The sequence below is a fragment of the Gigantopelta aegis genome, chromosome 4, assembly GCF_016097555.1.
Source record: "Gigantopelta aegis isolate Gae_Host chromosome 4, Gae_host_genome, whole genome shotgun sequence".
NCBI classification, from domain to species: domain Eukaryota; kingdom Metazoa; phylum Mollusca; class Gastropoda; order Neomphalida; family Peltospiridae; genus Gigantopelta; species Gigantopelta aegis.
In genome coordinates this window covers 97,996,025-98,023,292 of record NC_054702.1, presented here as the reverse complement: position 1 = coordinate 98,023,292, position 27,268 = coordinate 97,996,025, and the positions used below count along the sequence as shown (strand labels likewise).

Here is a 27,268-nt window from a genome sequence, read left to right as displayed (position 1 = left end):
AAGTGTGCCCCCTCTCCCCGCTGTGTGTGTCCATGGTCGAGTGCACCCTCTCTTTCCCCGCTGTGTGTGCCCATGGTGAAGTGTTCCCCCTCTCTCCGCTGTGTGTGCCCATGGTCGAGTGCGCCCTCTTTCTCCCCGCTATATGTGCCCATGGTAGAGTGTGCCCCCTCTCCCCGCTGTGTGTGCCCATGGTGAAGTGTGCCCCCTCTCTCCGCTGTGTGTGCCCATGGTGAAGTGTGCCCCCTCTCTCCGCTGTGTGTGCCCATGGTCGAGTGCGCCCTCTCTCTCCCCGCTGTATGTGCCCATGGTAGAGTGTGCCCCCTCTCCCCGCTGTGTGTGCCCATGGTGAAGTGTGCCCCCTCTCTCCGCTGTGTGTGCCCATGGTGAAGTGTGCCCCCTCTCTCCGCTGTGTGTGCCCATGGTCGAGTGCGCCCTCTCTCTCCCCGCTGTATGTGCCCATGGTAGAGTGTGCCCCCTCTCCCTGCTGTATGTGCCCATGGTCAAGGGAACCCCCTCTCCCCGCTGTATGTGCCCATGGTGAAGTGTGCCCCATCTCTCCGCTGTGTGTTCCCATGGTCGAGTGCACCCTCTCTTTCCCCGCTGTATGTGCCCATGGTCGAGTGCGCCCTCTCTCTCCCCGCTGTATGTGCCCATGGTCGAGTGTGCCCTCTCTCTCCCCGTTGTATGTGCCCTCTCTCTCCCCGTTGTATGTGCCCATGGTGAAGTGTGCCCCCTCTCTCCGCAATATGTGCCCCCTCTCTCCATGCTGTATATGCCCATAGTCGAATGCACCCTCTCTCTCCCCACTGTATGTGCCCATGGTCGAGTGCGCCCTCTCTCTCCCCGCTGTATGTGCCCATGGTTGAGTGCACCCCCTCTCCCCGCTGTATGTGCCCATGGTCGAGTGCACCCTCTCTCCCCGCTGTATGTGCCCATGGTCCAGTGCACCCTCTCCCCACTGTATGTGCCCATGGTCCAGTGCACCCTCTCCCCGCTGTATGTGCCTATGGTCGAGTGATCCCTCTCTCCCCGCTGTATGTGCCCATTGTCGAGTGCGCCCTCTCTCCCCGCTGTGTGTGCCCATGGTCGAGTGCACCCTCTCCCCACTGTATGTGCCCATGGTCCAGTACACCCTCTCCCCGCTGTGTGTGCCCATGGTCGAGTGCGCCCTCTCTCCCCTCTGTATGTGCCCATGGTCAAGTGCGCTCTCTCTCCCCGCTGTGTGTGCCCATGGTCGAGTGCACCCTCTCCCCAATGTATGTGCCCATGGTCAAGGGAACCCCCTCTCCCCGCTGTATGTGCCCATGGTCAAGGGCACCCCCTCTCCCCGCTGTGTGTGCCCATGGTCAAGTGCGCCCCTCTCCCTGCTGTGTGTGCCCATGGTCAAGTGCACCCCCTCTCCCCGCTGTGTGTGCTCATGATGGGGATTGGTAAGTGGTGTGGGTGATTGTATAGAATAAAGAGTAGATTATAGGTTCCATTAGACCAACTCAATTCCTATTGCTGATAATGTTAACGTTTACTAATAAAACTGATATAAGCAGCGTTTCAACACACCCAGGAAGTACAGCAATAGAAAGTGTGGCACCTCACATCTAATCTAGCTGCAAGAAAATGGGGGGTCACGTATCATTTAAGAGATTTAATTTATGTTTTTAATAGCAACCGTCATTTTTGCTGAAAATTGCACTTCCATTTTTGGGGGTACCCCGCATTAGTTTCAACCTCTGGTATATACTGCATAACAACTGTATAACAAATAAAAGTGTATTTATTTATTGTCAATGGATAATAGTATTTGCACAAATAATCAATGTTACATATTACTACCAATCACACCCACGGCTGCTTTTACTCCGTAAATATTTGACGGTGCACGTCGAACTTTGACACGGTACTCTCTTCTTTGGTACTATGCAACCTATACTACTATGTGGGGAAAAGTTAAGTATATGTGGATGAACATGAACGGAAGGGGTTAGGGCTTTTGAAAAACCACGGTGAGTGAAAAATCGCACACCTCAAAATGCTTAGGTGAGTGAAAAATCGCACCCATCAAAATGCTAAGGCGAGTGAAAACCAAGCATTATTAATTTATGAAGTAATTGGTACATGTAAATGTAGAGACGCATGTAAAAACAAACCAATAAATCAATAATGTTTTCTTCTAATTTTATTTTGTTTGGTTCATTAGTGTAGTCTGACTTATTTTCCCTTTCAGGAATGGAGTTATAATTTATTTTTAAAAATTCTATAATGCTATAGAAATATAATTATGATATACACTGATGCAGACAATTTTATTTTTTAATTACAATATGTACTATTCAGATAATTTGATGCACACAATTGTAGATACCTTTTCAGTGTTAACACGGTTTGATGAACTTGCAGCTAAACATGTGGAGGAATCAACCTGTCTTGAATTTCATTATTATGTACAATGGACATGATTAGGATAGTTGGGATGGAAAACCCCCACTAACATGAGGTGGTTGTTCAATTAGAACTACGACCCAAGCATCTCAGATGTGCACTGCCGACTGAATTAAATCCCTCATATTATTAAAAATATTTTTTTAATAACTCGTTAAACGTAGGCCTACAATTAGTTCAATTGATAGTGTTGGTTGAGGCATTGACATTCACATGACATTTTTAATTCAACAATTATGCAACATTTCATAAAAATAGTTAAAATGAGCAAAGAAAGCAAGATTGAACATTACCCACTCATAAAAACGGCACATTTCTTAATACCTTATTTCTATGATTTTCAAAGACTGATTTGAAAGAACTTAATTTTGGTCTGTTCTCAGCTGTACTGGTATCTGGTTATTGAAGTCACATGATTGTCACAGCGTCTGCTGGTAAAACTCTCTTTACAAATACTTGCCAAAAATATATGGTCCTTATATGTTTTAACATAAATATCTTTCTGGTTATCTGTTTATATATTTATTTAAACTCAAAATGCAGCTTATATTTTTTAACCAACAATTTTACCATTATAACCATTCATTTGCTAAATGTATAACATACATGATTGCAAGACATCATAATTGTTATATTCGTGTTCCTAAAATGTTGTCTGTTAACATTGGTTCTCGAGGACTCCATTTTGTAATTTGCCTTAAAATATTTAAAATATTTTTTTATAAATTATTATAAGTGCATGTTTGTTGAACAACATATATGTTTTGATAACACACTGAAATTTTTTGTGTTGGAAAGTTTTTGCTGTAAGCTATACCACTAAACGTATCACTTACCGAAACAGGTTACATAGTTGACAATATTTACTGCTGCTGCATGCTACAGTTTTTGATGCATATGCGATAAACTTAGCTACTTATCGGCCAGGTTAGTGCTCATGTGAAGCGTAGAAATACTAATAAAAAGATAGGTATTTGAATAACAACTGTCTGTTTATAAATATTAATATACTTTAGAATCGAATGCTTATGCTCACCGAAACTGGTTCACCCATGATACATCTTCAAAAATGTCTATTAAATCAGAATTTTCCAATTTGTATAGCAAAGATAAGTACCAGTCCTATATTAAAAGCTTGCATGGACGCTACCGTTCTCATCACATCTGTTTTGGTTTTTTGTATTATTAAACAGGTCTTTCTATCAGCTACATACGGTGAATAGTGGCAATCAATATATAAAATTATTTTATGTGTGCTATTTGTTAAGTGTAATGCGCATTATTTTTCACACTCGCCAGATTGAAATTAAGTGCTATGTATGAGCGCGATTGCACTCGCACACCTTAAAAGACAAGGTCTGGATCTGGCATAAAGAATACATTCTACTTAGTGGAAAAGTGGAATTTCATTAAAAAAATTGTTTGGAAGATTTTGCTATCCCCTTATATTTGTCACCCTAGACCTGGGCAATAATAAGGCTCTGGCAGAATTTATTGCTGAATGCCATCACAAATTTCAAACATCGAGTCCCCTGGACCCGTGCATATATGTATTTATGTATTTTTGTTTTTAGCCTACATGTATTTGATGAGCAGCAGTGGGCTGCTGTCTGCCTGTCTGTAAGATGTTCACGCCTATCCACCCGGGTCCCCGCGGAGGCTGTCTGCCAATGACGCACAACATGCCATTCATCACAGCCAGCATGCCAACACGCAGTCGGGTGAAAAACATGACAGGAATCTATCTAGGACTGGTAAGCTGATTGGTTACATGGCTGGAATCTATCTAGGACTGGTAAGCTGATTGGTTACATGACTGAAATCTATCTAGGACTGGTAAGCTGATTGGTTACATGACTGAAATCTATCTAGGACTGGTAAGCTGATTGGTTACATGACGGAAATCTATCTAGGACTGGTAAGCTGATTGGTTACATGACTGAAATCTATCTAGGACTGGTATGCTGATTGGTTACATGACGGAAATCTATCTAGGACTGGTAAGCTGATTGGTTACATGACAGGAATCTATCTAGGACTGGTAAGCTGATTGGTTACATGACTGAAATCTATCTAGGACTGGTAAGCTGATTGGTTACATGATGGGAATCTATCTAGGACTGGTAAGCTGATTGGTTACATGACTAGAATATATCTAGGACTGGTAAGCTGATTGGTTACATGACAGAAATCTATCTAGGACTGGTAAGCTGATTGGTTACATGACAGGAATCTATCTAGGACTGGTAAGCTGATTGGTTACACAACAGGAATCTATCTAGGACTGGTAAGCTGATTGGTTACATAATGGGAATCTATCTAGGACTGGTAAGCTGATTGGTTACATAATGGGAATCTATCTAGGACTGGTAAGCTGATTGGTTATATAAAGGGAATCTATCTAGGACTGGTAAGCTGATTGGTTACATGATAGGAATCTATCTTGGACTTGTAAGCTAATTAGTTATATGAAGGGAATCTATCTAGGACTGGTAAACTAATTGGTTACATGACAGGAATCTATCTAGGACTGGTAAACTAATTGGTTGCATGACGGGAATCTATCTAGGACTGGTAAGCTAATTAGTTATATGAAGAGAATCTATCTAGGACTGGTAAACTCATTGGTTACATGACTGGAATCTATCTAGGACTGGTAAACTGATTGGTTACATGACGGGAATCTATCTAGGACTGGTAAACTGATTGGTTACATGATGGGAATCTAACAAGGACTGGTAAGCTGATTGGTTACATGACAGGAATCTATCTAGGACTTGTAAGCTAATTAGTTACATAACAGGAATCTATCTAGGACTGGTAAGCTGATTGGTTACATGACGGGAATCTATCTAGGACTGGTAAGCTGATTAGTTACATGACTGGAATCTATCTAGGTCTGGTAAGCTGATTGGTTACATGATGGGAATCTATCTAGGACTAGTAAGCAAATGACTGAGTATCACAGTTAGTTACTTAGCAGGCATATGTGCAAGGGGGGTGAAGGTAGAAACCCTCACATGCTCCAAAATATTTTTCTTTTTTAAATGTATTTTCCAGGAGTACAAAATACTACATGATCCACACTTTAGACCCCCTCCCCCTGCACAATTTCCTGCCCAGGCGCATTGTTGGTGGTAGTGGCATTTGAGTGTGTTATATATAAATAAGATTGTGAAAGGAGCAAGACAGACATCACCATTTACGGGGAGCTGTTATTCTGGCTCCCTATCATTCCCCAAAGACCATCTCAAGAAGAGTACAAATAAGGGGAAAAGCTATTATTTTTGTTATTTCATCTACATTGTACAATAGCAGTTTTGTAATGTATTTATGCATGGGATGTCAAAAGTCATAATCTGATGGTATGCGTTTATGACTTTGCTTTAATCGGTCAGTATGAAACAGAAGGAAAAATAGACTGCTGATCAGAATGGATTGTACTAAACTGTAAATGTAGGATGGATGGATCGTATTAAACACCATCATGGCATTCAGTGGAATGAATGTTATGTTACGATAACACCATGAAATCATTTGTACGGGATGAAATCCTGCCAAATGTTAATGAAATTAAAATGATGTCAATAAGACTTTTTCCTACCATGTATGTTAAGAGTAATTATAAACATTTTACGCTTTTTACCAATTTCCATCATCTGATTCTAAAAGTGACTCAGTCTTAACTGAACACTTTCACTAGACAAATTAAAATAATCAGCTTGTACTTGAATTAAAATAAGCTTGTTTCTGAGATATTAAAATTACACTATTCTACCAAAAAATTAAATATTATTATTAATTTCTTTTGAAATGCTGTTTACTTGAACAGGAAGGTAATATTCAACCTCCCCATCAGCGAATGGTGCCCCCACTGGCCCGAGCGAGGGGCATGTCATCACGTATACGCACACCTTCAGAGGACAGGAGATATGTAAGTTATATTATTATGTAATACCAGCATACATTTCATCAGTGTTTATTATGGGCTATACTGATGGTTATTGTGACGCATGGTCTAGATTGTTAAGAGAAGAAACCTGTGACTACCGCAGTTAAATACAGCAAAATGTCTTCTGCACAAGGCCCCATTCCACAAAGCAACCTAGCCTTAAGATCATCTCAAGTGCATAATTACTTTATGCACTAAGGTGATCTTAGTGCTAAGATCGCTTTGTGGGATGGAAGACATTAGCATAAAAAATGGCTGTGAATCCTTTTTTTTAATATTAGCAAAATGTCTTCTAACCAGATGGCATTAGCATTAGAAATGGCTGCTCCCACGAATTTAATAAACTGTTACTGTTTGTGTCTGTGATTTTATTAAATGGAGAATTAACTAGTTAGTGATGCACGATATCAGCTTTATTCTGTGACAATAAGAATGGAAAATTCAGTGAGACAAGCAGAATTTCTCATTAGGCCAGAACTTGATAATGCTGATATTCTATGTCATTAATTAGCTATTATTTTAATCCTGTAATCCGTAAAAAATTAAGATGGAAAACTGTTATTTCGGTTTATTTCAATTACATTCTTTGATGACCTAAGTCAAATGATTTTCTTAACAAATCATAATCTACTGGTATACATTTATGACTTTGCTTTAATTGGTCATCATAATCGGCCAATAGAAACAGTGGTTGCAGGATGAATAAAGTAGAATACTTTAATGTCAGGTCCAATAGATATTGCTGTTAGTGTACAGTTGACCAAAAGTGTTACATTACATCTTAATCTATTTTTAATTAACATGATTATTTCACTGTGTTTTGTTGTCAGTGTTCCACTTATCATATTGCATTCTTTGTTAAAGTACAGTCAGTGATACATATTAATATATTTTGTGTATGTTTTTTTTTTCATGCAACTCTCAAAGGATTTAAATAAGGTATTAATGTTGACAGCTCTTTATTGCTTGTTAGCTTGTTTGTATATGATACCAGTGTGCTGCCAGTTTGTTGTGTAATGTGTTTTTATTTTAAAAAGAATATGAATTGGTTAAAAAAGCAAAAATTAGGAAACTAGTGTAGTAGTGTTGATATAAAGTGCTCATACTGGCAGTAGCTAGTGGGAATTTCTCTATTAGCTCAGTTGATAGAGCGCTGGACTCTTGTACTGATAGTCCATGGTTCGAATCCCCTCAGTGGAGGTTGATTTTTATGTTACATTTGAAACCGATGTAGGGACTGGGTGCATTCTTAACACTGACAGTTCTTAACACATGAATACAATTATAACCCAGTCAAGACCCATAACAGTCAACTGCCCGTGGCTCACAGCTCCGGGACGTAGCTTCACTGTGCTGCCAGTTTGTTGTGTAATGTGTTTTGATTTTACAAAGAATATGAATTGTTTAAAAAAGCAAAAATTAGGAAACTAGTGTAGTAGTGTTGGTATAAAGTGCTTCTACTGGCAGTAGCTAGTGGGAATTTTCCTATTAGCTCAGATGGTAGAGTGCTGGACTCTTGTACTAAGAGTCTGTGGTTTGAATCCCCTTAGTGGAGGTTGATTTTTATGTTACACTAGCAGGGCTTTAGATTGCATCAAAGTTGAGGCAATAAATGTTGTACCCAAAATAATCACACCCAAATTAAGTACAAATATGCTGAACTCAAAATATTTAACCTCAAACCACTGAAATGTTAAGTTTAATTAGATTAAAATAACTTGAAATGTATCTCTCAACATTGACAACTCTACAGCAGCTGTTAATGACAGTACTGAACTAAAACAACCGTCCTGCACTCACAAAAGACAAAAGTCCTCATTGTGCTTAAATTAGTGACACCTATGAAAAACTTCACAATAAACCAAATTAAGCTATTTAATTAATATTGTGTATGTTACTTGTAAGACATGTTTAGTCCTGTAGAATTAGCACTTGTCATGATATCTTTCTGGGGGAAAACTCCATAAAAAGTTGTTTTGAAACCTTTACTGATATATGTAATTTTGTCAATCTGCAAGTCAAGATGTACAGCTAGCTAAAGGCCAGACTGCTAGTGCAGTGCAACCTGTCTAAACCGGACCCTGATCAAACCAGAATTCTGTCAAAACTGGCTAAAGTTTCATGGCTGGAAATGTTCTATATTCTACAACGCAATCCTCTAAACACCGGATCCTGTCTAAATAGGATAAATATTAGCTCACCGGCATGATCCGGTTTAGACAGGTTTCACTGTATTTTAGTTGAGTGTTGAACTGATAAATTGTCTTGTAAAATATTAATACTTCCATTGGTTGTCGGGTCACATGCTAGTGCGTAACACTGTTTACATGGTGGTCTTAAAACACCTGTATTCATAACCCAAAACTAAGATAGAACATCAAATCCTGTAGGTGTATTTGTGTTTGTGATCATGTTTTGGTTGCGCTTTCTTCAATGTAATTTAACTGAAGTATATTTCATCTTAGACTGAAAGGTATAGATTAGATAAGAAATCTAAACTTCAGTGTGCCATAGCAATAAGCTGTCTTGGTATAATATATTAAAAGAATTCTTCATATGTGTCCATGTGGGACATGGCTATTCCACCCAAGGGTATGGGAGAGATATTTGTCATTCACTTGTTGGTGTAAAATCAACAGGCAGATCTAGGGGCAGGAGACCTGTATCCACCTAGAAATATTCAAGTGTCCTTTCTTTTTTCTTTTTATTTTTCACAATTTATAATAAATATTCAGTTGAAGTCACAGACCCTAATTTTAAAACACTACACACTATTTTAGCCATTTTTGATATTGAAATCAGACATTACTTACATATTATCTTTTATTATCCACATGGTTCAACATAACCAGGTTAATAATAATCATACGAAGCACATGTGTAATAACAAGTGTAATGACGTAATTTTGGGAAGTGGCATCGCTTCCCCAATTCTAGCTCAAACTGTGCGTGTGAAATATGACGTCATTTCGTCATCTCCTTCTAGTTGTGGTTGAAACATTTTGAGACAGCCCTTGGACCTTTTTATTCATTAAAAAATTACAATAATAATATGGATAATAAAGAAATTATTACCCTCATGTGTGTGTCATACTGATTTTACAAAACTCGTGTGAGGATTTATGTATTACCCTTGCTCTCGCTCTGGCAATACAAAAATCCTGACACTTGTTTCGTAAAAACAAGCTCATATAATAATCTCTATTTAGATTATTAATATCTATGTACATCCAAAGTGATTCTGGTCATCCTGATGTTATTACACTTCCCTATTTCAATGTCATAAACTCTTTGTTTCACTCTATTGTAACTTTATCCAAATGTGTTACAGGTTTGTAGATTAACCAAACTTAAGTGACCATTTTCACAGACAAAACTGTGGACTTTAATACTGGTATATAGGCTTAATGTTATAAAACAAATATTATACGTTTCTGTATTATAATTATCAGTGATGCTTGCTGATATTTTATATATTTTATTAAATGCCAAACTTTTATTGAGGTGCTCTTTTCATGAAGTGGTCCATGTGCCCTTTTTTATTGGTCTCCTTAAATATTTTTGGACCTGCCTCTAAAAACAATGTCTTTTAATATGAACCTTATTTTATAAAAGAATTTAAACTGAATTCCAAAACTTTTTTTTTTCTTCAAAAATGTGTGTGTATTTATATATATAAATATTGAAAGTTCACATAAAAGATCTCTTGCAACTACTATTTGTCTGAATTACTAAATGTTGACATCTAATAGCTGATGATTAATAAATCATTGTGCTCTAGTGATGTTGTTAAACAAAGAAACTTTAACTTAGATATAATCTGATATTTGGATTATCATCATCCACTTATGATATTTTGTTTTTACAAAAAGGGACAAGAGGTACATGTATTTAATGGCATTTCCATCATGTTTCAATATATTAACAATAGCTAATACACAGATGATATGACTTTGACAGCAAGATGATGGTGGAAAATGAGAACCAGATGATTGGGTGTGACAGGTAGTTACTTACAGTAGTTGTAGTGTCTAACAAATATGCTAAATATTACTAAAATAGTGAAGAACATAGCATATGGAAGTGTAAATGACAAGTTAATAGGAATAGCCATTTAGTAGGAATGGCAAGTTGGTCAAAATGGCACATTAATCAAAGTGGCAAGTAAGAGGAAATGGCAAGTTAATGAAAATGGCACTAGAATTGAACTGGCAAGTAAGGAGTGCTGGTGAACGTGATGTCTATATTAATATTTATAGAATGAATTTAAAGTGCTTGTTTTGTTTCAGAAAATGGTAGAATTACTCAGAATAAAAGAAGAAAGTAAAGGTTTTTCAGGACAAACAGTGAGAGTAAGTGTCTCCTTAACCACATGAATGTACTGCTTTCATTCTTATAGTCTACATATTGTTCTTGTTATTCAAGCATCTTGGTTGGTCAGTGTAAATGAGCAGCCATTACTTGGACTGAGAAACAGCAAAATCAACAATTCCATTTCTATCTGGGTTCAGTCAGAGCAAAATATAAAACAAAAATATTGCTTCCATCAATAAATTTTGTGTGTATTTTTAAAATTAGTGTTCAGAAATGTCGCATTTCTGAAATAAAAAATTGTCTGAATGTCTGATAGTATTTAAGGACATTATAAAACCAGAGACTACCCATATCCCAATATGGGGAAATACTGTTGCTTTGTGAAGCTTCTACTATGCCTGATGGAGCAGTCCACAACATTAACCACCATTTTCATGATAATGTGGTTGTAGATCCCACCCCTAAACAGATCAGTGTTTTTCCATATACAACCAGTAGTCTGTCACTTGTGAGTCAAAGGCTATGATCTGTAATACAGTGCATATACAATATCTCTTTATGATTCTTAAAATAGTAACTGTGTGTCTGAATGCTTTACCTAACTATAGCCATGCAATATTTACACACACACACACACACACACACACACACACACACACACACACACACACACACTCTCTCTCTCTCTCTCTCTCTCTCTCTCTCTCTCTCTCTCTCTCTCTCTCTCTCTCTCTCTTTGTCTGTCTCTCTGTCTTTCTCTCTCTCTCTCTCTCTCTGTCTTTCTCTCTAACCCCTTCCCCCCCAAAAAGCATGAAAATAATTATTTGATTATGCTTATAGAATGTAATAAAGTCTATGAAATTATTAATCATTGAATTGTGGAATATGAATATAAAAACACATATTGTGCGTAACAAAAACCAGAATGAAGTCTTCAGCTAGTTAAAGGTTAACTTTACAGTAAAGTAAAGATCAAACTAGACCAAAATTGTTTTTGCCCACTTTGTAGTCAAACATCAGATGACATTACACATGTTTTCATTTCAAATAAAGGTTATTATAATTTTTTTTTTTTAATATTAAAACACCCTGCATTTTAAGCTAAAACAAAAAACAATGTCATTTGTATAATTTCCTCCATTTTTCTCTATAGTGTATGTACTGAAAACATTAAAATGACATCTTGTATAAAGTGTAGGTAGTTTGTAAACGTTTTGCAGCACTTATGTGAAAGCAAAAGTGGGAATAACACCTTTTACTCGTTATTGGTCACACAAGGTATGGTATACAGTAAAATAATTTTAAACTGTATGGCTCATAGTTCTTAATGTTATTATCTCCCTTGAGCCTAGTTATGTTTTTAATAGATCTGTTAAATATTTATATTTTAACTATGATTTACCATTAATTAGACCCATCTTTGAATTAAGGGACTTTTATTGTGTCTTCTTCTTTAAGTTGAAACATTTTAATTTTGTAAATGCTTTTTTTTCCAAGTTTAATTTTCAGCAGTTGTTAAAATCGTTTGTCTATTTGTTTAGAAAAGACCTCTAACTATAGCATTAAAATGATTTGTTTTTCAGAAGAGACCTGTAACTAGTGCCCGCCCTGACACAGCAGGAAGAAGGAAGTGGGGACCAGCCAAACGTCTTGACACTTCCAATGTTGATGACTTAATCAAGTGAGTATTTAGTTCGTAGAAATAATTAATACTTTTTACTAGAAATTAATCTGGCTAAGAACCAAACAATGCCTGACCAGTTAACTACAAATTAGGACCTCCACGAGTCCAAAGTTTTGGACTTGACTACTCGAGGGTGAAACTCGACCCGGACCTGAGTACCTGACACTTAAACTAGATGATGATGATGAGACTAAGGAATAAAGTGAAATAGCATTATGCATCTTAATTCCAGTGCTAAACATGGATGCCAAATCATGCCATTGTATTGCATTTAGAAATCAGTTGATATGTTGTGACGGACGAACAGCTAGTTTAAAAAGAGAAACTAGCACATGATCACATAACTATTGTGTAACTTATATCATTTATTATTTACTGCTAAAATTATTGTCCTTCATTGTCCATTGTAATATAGTAATAGTTTATCATTATATTCCACCATGCATGGGTACTCGAGTCCTGTGAACGGACTCGAGTCTTGCTAGACTCGACCCGTGCCCAAGTACTCGAGTACTCGTGGAGACCCTACTACAAATGGTGTGACATGCATTAATGTACAGTCTTGCTCCAAAGTAAAACAAGGGACTGACAAGTGCTATATGTAAATAAGCTATGATCATAAACAAAGGCGGTGTCTTGATGTCTGCTGTGTGATTTTGTTTTTAAAATTAGATTAGGTCCAAACTTCTCACTTGGGGACTTTGACCAAACTAACAGTTTAACCTATAAGTTGCAAGTAATGTGCAAGTTAATCCTAAAAAGGCCTTAAGATATTTTATGCTACCTAGTGTCAATGCATTAATATTTTGATATTTGATAATGAAATTTGGCTTTTTATATAAAATATTAAATTTTTTACTACGAGAATGACAAACCATAACCACATTACTAGATCACCTAGCCTACATGACTTTTGTTCTGATACTAGTGACATTAATATGCAATAGCTACATTAATTAAGATAGTTCACTGCATCTTAACATTAATGTGTTGCAGTGTCAGAATGTCCACCACATAAAATTATTATCCTGGCAAGCCAGTTATATTACCATATATTGCAGGTAATACAGTGAATCCTGTCAAAACCAGACATGTTTCATGATCCCAAATGTCCTCAATTCTAAAACGTGACTCTCTAAACACCGGATCCTACCATATATCTTCGCCTATAAGTTGACTCCACTTTCTCTGCTAATCAAATCAGCAATTTTTGCTTTGACCCGTTTATAAGATGACCCAGTTTCTGTGGCAAGTTATTCTTGACATTACTAGATGATGACAGGCATATCATTCTTATTATAAGGTTGTGGTACAAGATTTTAGCTTCAAAAACAACAAAATGGATCACAAGAATCAAATAATGTTTTATTACAGTGAATAAATATTAAAGGTAAGTACAAGTAGTACTATTGTGAGTTGGAGGCTACTTTGAGATGAGATTGTGATTTAAAAACAAACCCATGACAGACTTGCAAAATATCATTTACGACATGCCAGGGTGGGGGATTTTAAAAATGTTTTGGTTGACTCTCTTATAAGTTGACCCCCTGGCTATTTGCGTGTGTGTGTGTGAAGACTTTCCCATGCTCCTATACCACTAAGGCTTCGAGCATGTCCACCCCGGGTTCGGTCTCTGGAGGCCAGGGGCCCAATCCGGGACAGAAATTACTTAGGACAATTTTGAAATTAAACCAATGGGGAATACGGATATTATATAATTAGTTTTTATTTGCACAATTCCAAAAATAATAATTAATATAAAATATATAATCCATTTAATTTAAAACTTTGTCGCAAATTTAGAACGAGCATTTCAAAAATACAAATAGTACAGAAACTCTTTATTTTAGCCCTATTATTATTTAGTAGGAGGTTGATTAAAGGAGGTTAAGCAGCCGCCACAGGGTCCCATTTCCCTCTATCTCAATAAAGTTAAAAACATGTATAAAATAAATTAAAACAAATTAAAAGAGCACGCTTGTAAACCTATCAATTTTAAAACATAAACACCCAATAAAAATTAAAAGCAGTTCATACAATATATTTGGTCCACGAGGAGGGGGCTGTTACTGCCAGATAGCAACCCCATCATCAACCCGAAGTAAAAAAAAACAAAAAAATTCATTCAAACACCCACACCACAATATAAATTATTTTAAAAATTAAAATAAAATATACTATTTATATACAATATAATTAAACTAATTTTAAAACCGGTACATTACATTAAAATTAAAAATCCAGCAAGCCAGGCGCGACATTGCAGACGGAAGGGGCGAAAGACCGGACAGTAGGGGCGCAGGTAACATCCTTCCAAACCCAGAAGGGGTGAGGAGCAAACAATAATGAGTGCTATTACCCAGCCCACCAACAGTGATTATTTATTGTGGGTCCCATAAAAGGAACGGGCCTGCCACATTTGCACCAATCTAACAATGCCTAGGCTATGGCAGGAACCGCCCCCAGGAGAACCCTATAATATTATATATTTATTTTAGATTGATATACAAAAGCGACCAACAACCTGTCTATTGTATTTTTATATTCTTTAGGTGGATTTAATAAATTATAAGCATTAAACTCTAATTTAATTTTAATAAAATAATTAACCAGTTTCAGTCTAATTTTGTCATGTTTAGTACATTTTATCAAAAAATTATTAACATCTTCGATTGTATGACATACTAAACAGTTGGGTGACTTAACTTTTTTAATTTTAAATCTAACATCATTTAAAGCCGAAGAGACACCCATTCTAAGTCTTGTAATAATTCTAGTTACCTTAACATTAAAAGAAACTGGCCCAGGAGTGGTCGCTTTTGGTTTAATGTAGGCATGCCACACCCTGGCTCTGTGGTTCCATTCGGTTTGCCACAGAGCCACCAGGTGTGGCTCAGCTATGGAATTTATTTCGTTAACATTATGTTCTACTGGAACGCCGACTGCCGGTTCCAGCAAACTCTTTTTAGCGTTGGCATCGGCTGCTTCATTACCAGATATTCCAATATGAGCCGGAACCCATTCCATAACGACTTGGATACCCAGAGCAGCAATATTAAAATATATTTTATAAATTTTATTTATAATTTCCGATCTGATACTATGGGCTCCATTGATTGCTTGCAGGGCACTAAGACTGTCAGAGAAGATGACATATCTATTGGGGCTATTATTAACATGATATCTTTCAATCCATTTCAGGGAATACAGTATGGCCATTAATTCTGATGTATAAACTGAAATGTTATCCGATAGTCTAGCCCTAATGGCTATCGGTTTCCTTAAATATTTAAAATTATTAATAACAAAGGCCATTCCTGTTTTACCAGTGGTTGGGTCTTTCGACCCGTCTGTATAGACCTGAGTCACATCCGGGTAGATTTCTCCAACCACTGCTTGAAATATAATATTTTTAAAATTAGGATTATTAGTTTCAATAATTTCTTCCCTGATATGGTAATGCACTTTTGGGACATTGGTCACCCATGGCAGATCCACCGATGTCTCTATTCTGCTTAGCGGAAGGCCAACAATCCCAAAGTCATTTGCAAACATATTTAAATATGAAACAATAGATATGTCCCTATCTCTGTTTATATTTACTTTAACAGGTTTAAGGTTGTTAACTGGAGAATCAGGCACAAGGCTACGGATTTTATTAATATATTTCAACCCCTGCCTGATCCTCCTAAGGGCCAATGGCATTACCCCCAGCTCTACCAAGACACTATCATACGGTGTGCAGATAGTTCCCCCAACTATTACCTTGAGAGCCCTACCATACACACTATCCAGTTTTCTCAGCTGAGTCTGGGAAGCACATCCAAAGGCCTGGGCTCCATACTGCAATCTGGACACTATAAATGCCTCAAAGATCATGAGCAGCGTTTTTCTATCAGCACCCCAGGGTGTGCCTGATAATGCCCTAAGTAAATTTATATATATAGTGCAGTTACCAGTCACCTCCGTTATGTGTTCTCCAAAACTAAGATTATGGTCAAAGATTACTCCAAGAAATTTGACCGATTGCACCTGGTTAATAGTAACCTCATTTATTATAAGTTTTAGATCACAAACGGATTTAAATTGTCTTTTTTTATAAAAAATTATACTTTTAGTTTTAGATTTAGAAATGGTAACACCCCAAGCTCTAGACCATAGTGCTAGATTGTTAACATCCAACTGGAGATCCTCTAAAAGGTGGTCATAGTTTTTTCCTACTCTCCAGAAGGCCGTATCGTCTGCAAACAGACCGATACTAAGTTTAGTATTATTACTTTTATTTCTAGTGATGAGTGCCTCTGACAAATCATTGATAAATATTGCAAATAAGGTGGGCGCTATCACTGAGCCTTGTGGGATACCATTTTCCAAAGTTAGAATGGGGGAAAAACAACTATTAACATTAACAGCGAATGTTCTATCTTCCAAGAATTTTAAAATAAAAGTGAACATCGCTCCTTTAATCCCCATTCGATAAGCTTTTATTAACAAACCACGTCGCCAGACCATGTCGTACGCCTTTTCTATATCCACAAACACTCCTCCCACCTTGTGTCCATTCCGTAAGGCATCTTTTGCCTCGGTTTGAAGACGAACAAGGTGATCTATGGTGGAGTGATGCTTTCTAAAACCACTTTGGAAAATAGACAACGATTTATTTACCTCCAAAAAGTGGATAAGGTGATTATTTACCATGCACTCCATGGTCTTGCAGACGCTTGATGTTAATGATATGGGCCTGTAATTAGTAGGGAGGGAGAGGTCCTTACCCATTTTTGGAAGTGCAAACACTTCTGCGTGTTTCCACTCCAAAGGAAGGCATCCCTCCCTCCATATTAAATTAAATAATTCCAGGAAGAGTTTTAAGTGTTCTGGTGAGCATATTTTTGAAAAATATATAACTGAAATTATCTGGGTCAGGAGCTGTGGCCTTTCGACCACCATAAGAACTAATCAATTCCTGTAATGTGAAAGGTGCATTATACGGTAGGTCATCCTTCTCTGAGCAGGGTTCTTGGGGGGTAGGGCTGTTTTTTTCAATTTTAATTTTTCTAGTTTGAAATTCACTAGTATAATTAGCAGTTGCTGAATTATTTTTAAAAGTAGCTCCTAATAAATTTGCCTTGTCCTGACTAGATCTGCAGGACTTATTATTTTTAAGTAAAACTTTATTATTAGTAGCTTTCCCCTGCACCCTTTTGATCTTTGACCATACCTCGCTAACCTTTGAGTTCTTGTTTAGAGAACCACAGAACTGAGTCCATGAGGCCTGTTTAGTTTTAATAATACTGAGTTTTAATTTATACTTAGCATTCTTAAAATGTTTAATATTGTCCTCAGTATTAGATTTTTGTAAAAGCTTTCGAGCTTTATTTCTTACTTTTTTTAATTTAGTTAATTCCTCAGTCCACCATGGGACTGGGTTAAAATTATTTTTCATAGAATAAATGGGTATAGATTCTTTAGCAATATTGATAATTGAAGACACTAACTTTTCATTAAACTTATCAATATTTTTATCTTTTATGCGCTCATGATCCAATTTGGCACAAAGGTGTCCAAATTTAGACCAGTTTGCTCTATTAAAATTCCATTTATTTTTATACTTAACTTTATCAATCCATATATTTGAAATATTATAAGTAATTTTAATGGGTAGATGATCGCTGCCCAGGTCATCAAGAACCTCCCACTCACAACCCACCGCCATGTTACTAGAGACCAATGTAATGTCCAAACAGGACCAAGTATGGTAGGTGTCTGAAAGAAAAGTAGGGCTTCCATCATTTAAGCAGGCCAACTCAAGTTTTTCAATGATAGTGTCTATAGTACGGCCTTGCAAATTGGTAACTTTTGAACCCCATAATTTATTTTTACAATTAAAATCCCCTAAAATAATTAAATTTTTTGTACAGTTACCAATGGGTGCCAAAAGATTATTTATAGTTAACTTTTTCCCGGAAGCCAATGGATGAATATAATAATTAAATATATTTATATCCCCTGTTTTAGTATGAATAGAGACTCCTACTGCCTCGATACTTGGATGGGCATTAATGATCTCAATTTGCGAGTGGGACAAAGGTAGCTACCCCACCCCTAATTGTATTGTCATTCGTAAAAAACAGTCCAGTAAAACCTGTAATTTTATATTCTGTAAATAATTTAGTTCTTTTAATTTTATCTGTAATATTTGTAATCCAGGACTCCTGAATGGCAATAACATCTATATCTTTATTTAATTCCAAAATGTTTTAAGTTCTGGTCCGTTGGTCCGCAGGCCCTTGGCGTTCCATTGCAGAATTACTAGGCCCCGATGATCAACCTTCCGATTACTATTGTTATTGTTATTATTATTGTTAACTATATGATGTAAAGACATGATGAGAAGCGGGGCAGTACTAGTTAGAGAAACTATTTAGATTTAATCCACATCAGCATTTGTCCTGCTCTCAGTAACAATTAGATCCCTGGCTTTATACCATGAAATACTACGTGTTTCAATTGTATCTGAATTAACTTTAATGGCCAGGTGATCATTCAGAACCCTGCACGCATCTCTAGAGGCCTCAATAATATCATCTAAAAAGAATTTGGTATTCAGGGCTTTTGGAATCTCTCGTGTCAAAAAGATACCTGAAATAACCCTAATCAAATCGAGAGCCGTAATCGGATTATCAGAACTCAACTTATTTGCCCCTGAGGCTGCGCCGGCATAAGAATTGCGATTAGCAGACTGAGTTCCAATGTTTACATTGGAAGACTCAGTCTTACTAGTTGTTTTTGCACCAGTTGCCAAAGCGGTGGGGTGCGGTGGTATCGCTTGTCGACCCGCGGGCCGCTCGGAGGGAGGACCCCTAGTCGCCATCAGGCGGAGCGCTCTTTTAAAATCAGGGCACTCCTTGTCATGAGTGCAATGGGGTCCATTCGCACAAGAAACAGAGTTAGTGCACAGACTGTCGGGGGTCCTCCTGGGGTGAGCCCTCCCACACCTGAAGCAAATGGGGTGCTCCCTCGTTGCTCTGCATTTCCTTTGGGTATGTCCCCACTTTTGGCACTTGGCGCATTTTATTGGTTTACCCTGGTATGGATGGAGGGTGTGTACCACCCCTTTCACCCTTATGGTCCCAACCCCCGGGGGGCGGGCGAGCAGGACATCCAAGTAGCCATTATTCCACACAATCAAGTTTGTAATGGATAGATCTGGGTTGGCTATTCTAACCGACTGGAGAAGAGTTCCCCCTAGAATTCCCCTCAAGTCGGTTTTAACAATCCTCCTAATAGACGAGGTAGGAGGGAGGTTGGCTCTTCCCTGTTGAGTCGACCCTCCTCTGCGAACAGTATGATAGAGGACTGGGTTATCTTGAGTGGCAGTTGGTGGGCGCACTTGGCTCACACACCCTCCCCCTCTAGTAGGCTTAATTTTCTGGTAAAATTGGGAAACTTCACCTGGCACCCCCCGGGGGCCCGGGGCCACAGGTTCCAGCAGGGGAAAAGCATCCACCTCCATAACAGTGGTGTTTAATTTAGTCGGCAGACTTGTATTAGCTTTAGTAGACGCTAATTCCACCCTCCTCTTAGCCCTAACTCGTTTGGCCACGGGGGGTGGAGAAACGGATTTTGTTTTTATGTAATCCCCAGCGGTGGGGGTTACAGCAAGATTAGAGTCAGGAGAGTTTGCATACCGAAGCTTCCTTTTATTGTAGCTTACCTGAGTAAACTCATCGCCAGGGGGGACCCGGGTCTGGATTTCCGCAAGACGACCCTCCCAAAGCGCGTATCCTACCAACGTAGCGGGAGTCACTGCCAAGCCCGGAGTAACAACAACCGAGGTATTGCCCCCCGCAGCTCCGCCGGAACTCACCGAATGCCGCTTCGGGATTTGTCGCTCGCCGGTATTCACTGGTTTGGCAGCCTGGTGTCTACGTGCAGTTTTGACAGCTCGCTCCGAAAAGGAATCGAAACTGTCTCCACCGCTAAGAGCGCGGACGCAATCGTAGCCCTGGGCAATCGGCGTTTTAGCTATCTCAACTCCCATCTCAACACCTTTTCGACTGTCAACAATGACAGTGGCCTTGAGACGGGGGCTGAGGGTTTTGTTCAATATTTTATGGATGGACCCAGCCAAGGCCAAGCTCTGGCTAGGGCCGGGCCCGAAAGTTTTAATATAGCTGTCACTAGACAGCCTATTAGAAGTTTTATTGTTATCACCGTCAGTGGGCTCGGCACTGCACTCCTTGAAAACAACCGGAACCACTTCGCCGCCATCAGGGTGGGGCCTAATGTTGAGGACAGACCCCAGGGCCGCAAAAGGGGCATCACAGCTTGTTCGAATAAAAATCTGTCCATTAGAAAGCCGAGAAAAGAAAGACAAACTTCCTAAACGTTGGAGATTTAGAATTCTTTTGTAGATCCCTGATAGTATGTTGCAAAAATTCCAACCCATAGGGGGTCGGGTCAAAATCCCCAAACAAAACTCTCCTAAGACCTGAAATTGTTGGAATATCTTTTATTTCATTTATTTGGTTTTTAGCTTTCATTTTTGAACGGTCTACTGGAGTTGGGGAAAAGGCACCACTGAGGGGGGCGAAGTGGTTACTGGTTGGAACGGCATATTGGCTGCCGTTTAAACTATCAAAATAGCTACTCTCACCTTCCTTTTTTGTTGTTTCTGGTTGTCGCGACCGAGCTACTGGAGTCTTCCTCTTCCTCTGTTCTCCCATCTGGAGTCCCGGGGGTGGCATCGTTGACCTAGGGGAGGGTAGCTCGGCCGAGAGAGTTGGAGAGTCCGAAGTTGGGGCACTTACCTCGCCCTTGTTTACAACAAACACTGAATCAGTTGTTAAATTTTTATTTATATTGTAAACACTAGTGTCCGGTCGCTCGCTCCTGACCCCCGAGCTGTCAGACACATAGCAGACCTCCGACCGGGCAGGACTGGCTACAAAAAATTCTTCATTTGTCCCGTCGGTGATTCTGCTGACTTCCAGCTCGTTGTCGAAATCCAACTCACGGGTGAGTTCGTTTCCTTCCGACTGCAAAATCCCCTCCCCCCGGGCAGGCACCCCCCTCACATATCTTTCGACAGAGAAGGGGAGGCCACCATCAGGGAGTGGGGTGTTACGCCTGGCACGCTTAGACGGGGTCGACGACATCGGTGTCGTCTTCTTACCTGCCTTTGTATCCCCCAACGGGTCCCACGTCATTCGGTCTACCCTAGCGAGGCGGGACACGTCGGGGAGGCTTGAAATATCTAAATTATCGGAAGACGAAACCGACTGGTTGGCCCTTTCGGTGGCCAACTCGACCGCTATGGTATTTAAACTCCTGTCCATCTCATTCATGATGCTATCTAGCGCTTTGTGAGACATAGTTGAAACAGGAGCAAAAATTATATTTTATAAACACGTGTATAACTCGGCTAATATCTGGCAATAAAGGCCAAGGTCATACACGTGGTAAACAATTTGTAAAATAGCCCCGGTAGCTATTTAAAAATTACAAAAACGCACAACAGACTTACAATTATCTTGCGTACAGCTTCGGGTTGATAATATATAAATGTTTAGAGGTTAGAAAGCACTAAATTATAGTAAATAAACAAAAGTTATCAGAGCTTTACAAAACCACCTCCTCGCTGACCGCCATCTTAATCGGAAGCCCTGGCTATTTGCAGAAAATTTTGGTGTAAAAAATTCAACTTATAGGTGAAGATATACGGTATCTAAATCGGATAAATGTTAGGTCCCCGACATGATCCAGTTTAGACAGGTTTCACTGTACATGCAATATGTATTCACAAATATTAAAAAATGTTTTGACTTTCCAGAACCAATCCGAGAAAGTACACCCCTATTGCTAACAGTGGTGTGACTCGGTCGGAGAACCTCACTGGATGGATGAGTTTCTACCCAGACGCGCACGTCGTCATGAGAGAAGTCCCGCTCGGTAAGCCAGAGCCCTGTGTTCAAGACTCCATGGATCATTTCGCTCAGGATCTCTCAGGACTGGAGCAGTGTTACAAGAAAATATGCACAGTAAGCTTTATTTCTAGATGTTACAAAACATTAGGTGCAGTAGACCTTATTTTTAGATGTTACAAGAAGATATGCATAGTAGGTTTTATTTCTAGATGTTACAAGAAGATATGCATAGTAGGCTTTATTTCTAGATGTTACAAGAAGATATGCATGATAGGCTTTATTTCTAGATGTTACAAGAAAATATGCATAGTAGGCTTTATTTCTAGATGTTACAAGAAGATATGTGCAGTAGGCTTTATTTCTAGATGTTACAAGAAGATATGTGCATTAGGCTTTATTTCTAGAACTTACAAGAAGATATGTGCATTAGGCTTTCAGGGCTTGAATTTAATGGCGGCACCGATGGCAATTGCCGTCATTGAGATATAAATTGCCATAGGTAGAGAGTATCACCGATGGCACTTTTGTGCTGTCGATAAAGCTCTTCAACAAAGGCGAAATGTATACACCTGGTGTACATTATCTGCCAATATTTAACATTTGCACATTTAAAATTGCCGTCGGTGGACTGTTTCACCCATAGCAATTCTTTTTAAAATTGCTGTGGGAGACAAATTCGTAAGTTCGAGCCCTGGGCTTTATTTCTAGATGTTACAAGAAGATATGTGCAGTAGGCTTTATTTCTAGATGTTACAAGAAGATATGCATGGTAGGCTTTATTTCTAGATGTTACAAGAAGATATGTGCAGTAGGCTTTATTTCTAGATGTTACAAGAAGATATGTGCATTAGGCTTTATTTCTAGATGTTACAAGAAGATATGTTATGTAATTTTAGTAATATGCCTCTATCCAAATATGGGGGCGGGACGTATCCCAGTGGTAAGATGCTTGCTTGATGCGCAGTTGGTCTGGGATCGATCTCCGTCAGTGGGCCCATTGGGCTATTTCATGTTCCAGCCAGTGCACCACGACTGTTATATCAAAGGCCGTGGTATGTACTATCCTGTCTGTGGGATGGTGCATATAAAAGACCCCTTGCTGCTAATCGAAAAGAGTAGCCCATGAAGTGGCGACAGCAGGTTTCCTCTCTCAATAACTGTGTGGTCCATAACCATATGTCTGATGCCATATAACCGTAAATACAATGTATTGAGTTAAATAAAACATTTCCTTCCTTCTATCCAAATATGGTTCAGGCACGTCTATCCCATGTTCAATCTCTGGCAAAACCAGTGGCTGAGCATCGGACAGATGTGGACTTCATTTCTGGATGTTACAGAAAGATATGTGCAGTAGGCTTTATTTCTAGAAGTTACAAGAAGATATACATGCAAGGTAGGCTTTATTTTTACAAAAGGTAAAAGAACTCACAGCCGGAACTAGTACTGTTATGTCTACTATTTTTCATTTTGTAAAGTCTACATTTTAAAAACTTAATTGTAATTAAATCATATTAACTTTTAATACCATGTAAATCATTATAGTCCTATTATTTCAAAGGGGAAGCTAAAATAGCTAAATTATACTGTCGCCACTTGACACAAAAATAAACTATACAAACTGAGTCACTTAATATTACTAGTAATGAACTCGACAGATTGAGTCAATACAAATATCCTGAACAAACTGAGTCAAATCTTAGAAGAAATGGCTACTTACAAGTATAACAACAACCTGTTGATATAGGACTATCCAAATATTTCTCAAGTCATAATTTTTAGTGTTATTTGCACCTGCACTCCCATAGTGAAGGTACACGGGATGCTCTACTATTTAAATATATGAACATCAATTTCTGTTCATCTTCCATGAGCTAAAAACATAACAAGGAAGTCTTGATGTTACTTGAGAATTTTCAAAACCATCAGTTTTTCATTCTGCATAAAAGTGCTGTTGGTATCATACATGTAGTCAGTAGAGGTAAGCACAGCAGGGATTGCTGGTTGGTGTCTTCTCTGCATCCTTAGTGATGCTGTGCACATCTATAAGATGTCTCTTGTTGCCATGTTGAATGTATAAAAAAAATTGTATCTGGGATGATGAACTGGCGGCAGTGTACAGACATTGAAGTTGAATCTTTGTCTCTGCATCTTCTTGTGTACTTTACAATACACTCAGACATGGTTTGAATTTGAAACGTATTTCGTCTCACAAATATAACCTTTTTCCCAAGAAGCTGGGGACAGAGGTTTTTATTTTTATTTAAAGGTAATGTCTTCCAGTCTCTTGAGACCTTTGTAGGGATTCCTTAGATCAAGTGTGGCTTGGACGAACTCCTTTCACATGAGAAAATTTAGTGCCAAACCACGAATGCTGCTATTACGCTATGCATTGGATTAGTTGCATTCTTCAGATATTCCCCGAAATACACTGTACCAACAGAGCAAATCGCAAGAGAGTAAATTGCCATAGTCTCATTTGGTATTAGTCATATCACACAGTCCAGGGTATACCTCAACCACATGGACATGACTGAAAAATGTCTCAAGAAATACTGGAGGTGAAGTGGATGATTTGTGATCTGAAGAGAAATGGCCCATAGGAAAAATAAGAAATTACAAAAATTGTGAACATGATAGACATATTTGAGTCAGATGATAAGACTGAAATAGGAAGGAAAGTCAAGTGCTAGATATGCCTGATGACAATATTTGATGTCAATTATACACAGCTAGGCAGAAATTAAGCACAATTTAAACAGAAATGTGTTTTAAACAATACAACAAGCTTCTGTGATATAGATGAATTGTAAAGTTAAAACACACATGCCGAGTATATAAACCCCATATACTGAAAAATATTTGAATAATGAAACCTCCATATGTAAAAAAAAAAAAAAAAAAAAAAAAAAAAAAAAAAATACCACCCCTAAGTGTGTGTATACAGAGATTAATGCATTTAGGGCATTGCTTAACTTATGCTAAAAAGTATATAATTATTCATACCTCATATTATATTGTTTTGATTATATTTAGTAACATCTACTTTATGGTAAAAAGAAGGATGTAGAAATAGAAAATTGTGAACTTCACATACATCATACATTTTATTTGGGACTGAAACTGGCATGTATATTAATTAACATTTGTTGGCTGATTTTGATAATAAACTAAACAAGGTAAAACTTTATTTCATCAAATCGATCATACTTTACAATGCACGTGTGCAGAAACCATTTTCTGTTAATAGGCTGGTTCACAATTACTCAAGGATATTACTTGTCTGATAGAGAGGGCCACAGCTCAACATTAAAGATTCATATTTGGCTCCATTTCTCATAAACTATAAGTGCTAAATCAATGAAGCTTTACAGTTGCATGCATGGAGAATACTACATGAGTGGCCCTTGGATACCATTTATCTTGCATCAAGTTGTTAAAAACTGTATCTAACGAGTTGTAAGATAAATGGTATCTAATGGAAATGAATGTAGTATTCTGTTTCTGACAAATCCTTAAAATGCAGTTTTAAATAAATTTAAATGTCTTTTCCAACTGAAATGTATTTAAGGCACAGAACAAGCAATTTCAGATCTGCTTATTTTATTGGATGATATGGCTCTTGTGACCAGGTCATCATCCTGGAGTAACTAGGAAAGGAACGATGCATTCAACACATTTTATTTATGGTTATATGGCATCGGACATACGGTGGACCACACAGATATTGAGAGAGGAAACCCGCTGTCGCCTCTTCATGGGCTACTCTTTTTGATTAGCAGCAAGGGATCTTTTATATGCACCGTCCCATAGACAGGATAGCACATGCCACAACCTTTGATGTACCAGTTGTGGTGCACTGGCTGGAGTGAGAATAACTAGGAAAAGTCAATATTTATCTACAACGGGTCATCTCATATATGGGTGTGTAAGAAATGGATGTTAATCACAATACATGTGTAATAAAAAAATAATAATTGAAAATTGAATTTAAATTTTGTGTTTAATTTGTTTTTTAAACATACCGTATATCTTCGCCTGTAAGTCGATCTCGGCTATAAGTCGAGTCCCTAATTTCAAGCCCTGAAAACATATTTTTTTATTGACCCGTTTATAAGTCGACCCATGAAAAACTACTTATATATATTGAAATATTTCTTATTTTCAGCACATGAGAACAATAAATTTGAACAAAAGAAAATTATTTTACAAACTTCGGTTTTCACGTTTTGTACATCGCAATATGATCAGACTATTCCAATCAAACTATCATTATTACATAGCATCAAAATGAAATATTCCCTTAGTAGAGAGTGAAAGCTGTTTGACTGTTACTGTATAGTACTGTACAGATGGTTTTGTGCACAGACAACAACTTTATTTATAAACACTGACAACAGATCACTACGATAAAACTGAAAGTATCACGTTTTGCCGCCATATTAATACATGTAAGGAGGATAACTCTGGAAAGTACACTGGTTTTTGTACCAAATGATGTGTGTCCCTATTGCTCTAGGTAAGTGAACTGCAGAGATCAGTCTATTTTAAGGGAAAGCTTAGTAATATTCATGAAGTTAATCACCGCCAAAACATTGTTTGAACAACCATTAATGCTAGTGACCAGATTTCAAAATAAACTCAGGCAACAGGTAGTTAGTATTGTTTACATTTTTACTATTAGTTATGACTGTTAATTTAACTAAGTGGACTGTTGTCTTGGCATGTGAGAGATCGTACGCCTTTTCGCATAACCAAAACCGTTCTAATGCCAAAAAAAATAGGTTATAAAAAATAAATGTGTCAAATTAACATATTTGAGTATAAATACATGGCATACTTCAGCAATAAAAGTTGTAAAATAATCCCCAAAACAGTAATATTTTTTGGTGAAATTTTTTTACCCTCTTATAAGTCGACCCCCCAAGTTATAAAATAATTTTTGGGTGAAAAAAA

General features: G+C 38.0%; 1 protein-coding gene across 1 annotated transcript in view; it reads left to right on the top strand.

Moving 5' to 3' along the window:
- Positions 1–27,268, top strand: part of LOC121371531 — a 117,073-nt gene that overhangs the window by 1,566 nt on the left and 88,239 nt on the right. Inside the window, exons 2-6 of the mRNA XM_041497492.1 lie at positions 4,011–4,190; positions 6,269–6,370; positions 10,678–10,740; positions 12,286–12,383; positions 22,219–22,426. Coding sequence (XP_041353426.1) covers positions 4,062–4,190; positions 6,269–6,370; positions 10,678–10,740; positions 12,286–12,383; positions 22,219–22,426 — 600 coding nt within the window. The 5' untranslated portion in view covers positions 4,011–4,061. The remainder of the gene's footprint in view (positions 1–4,010; positions 4,191–6,268; positions 6,371–10,677; positions 10,741–12,285; positions 12,384–22,218; positions 22,427–27,268) is intronic.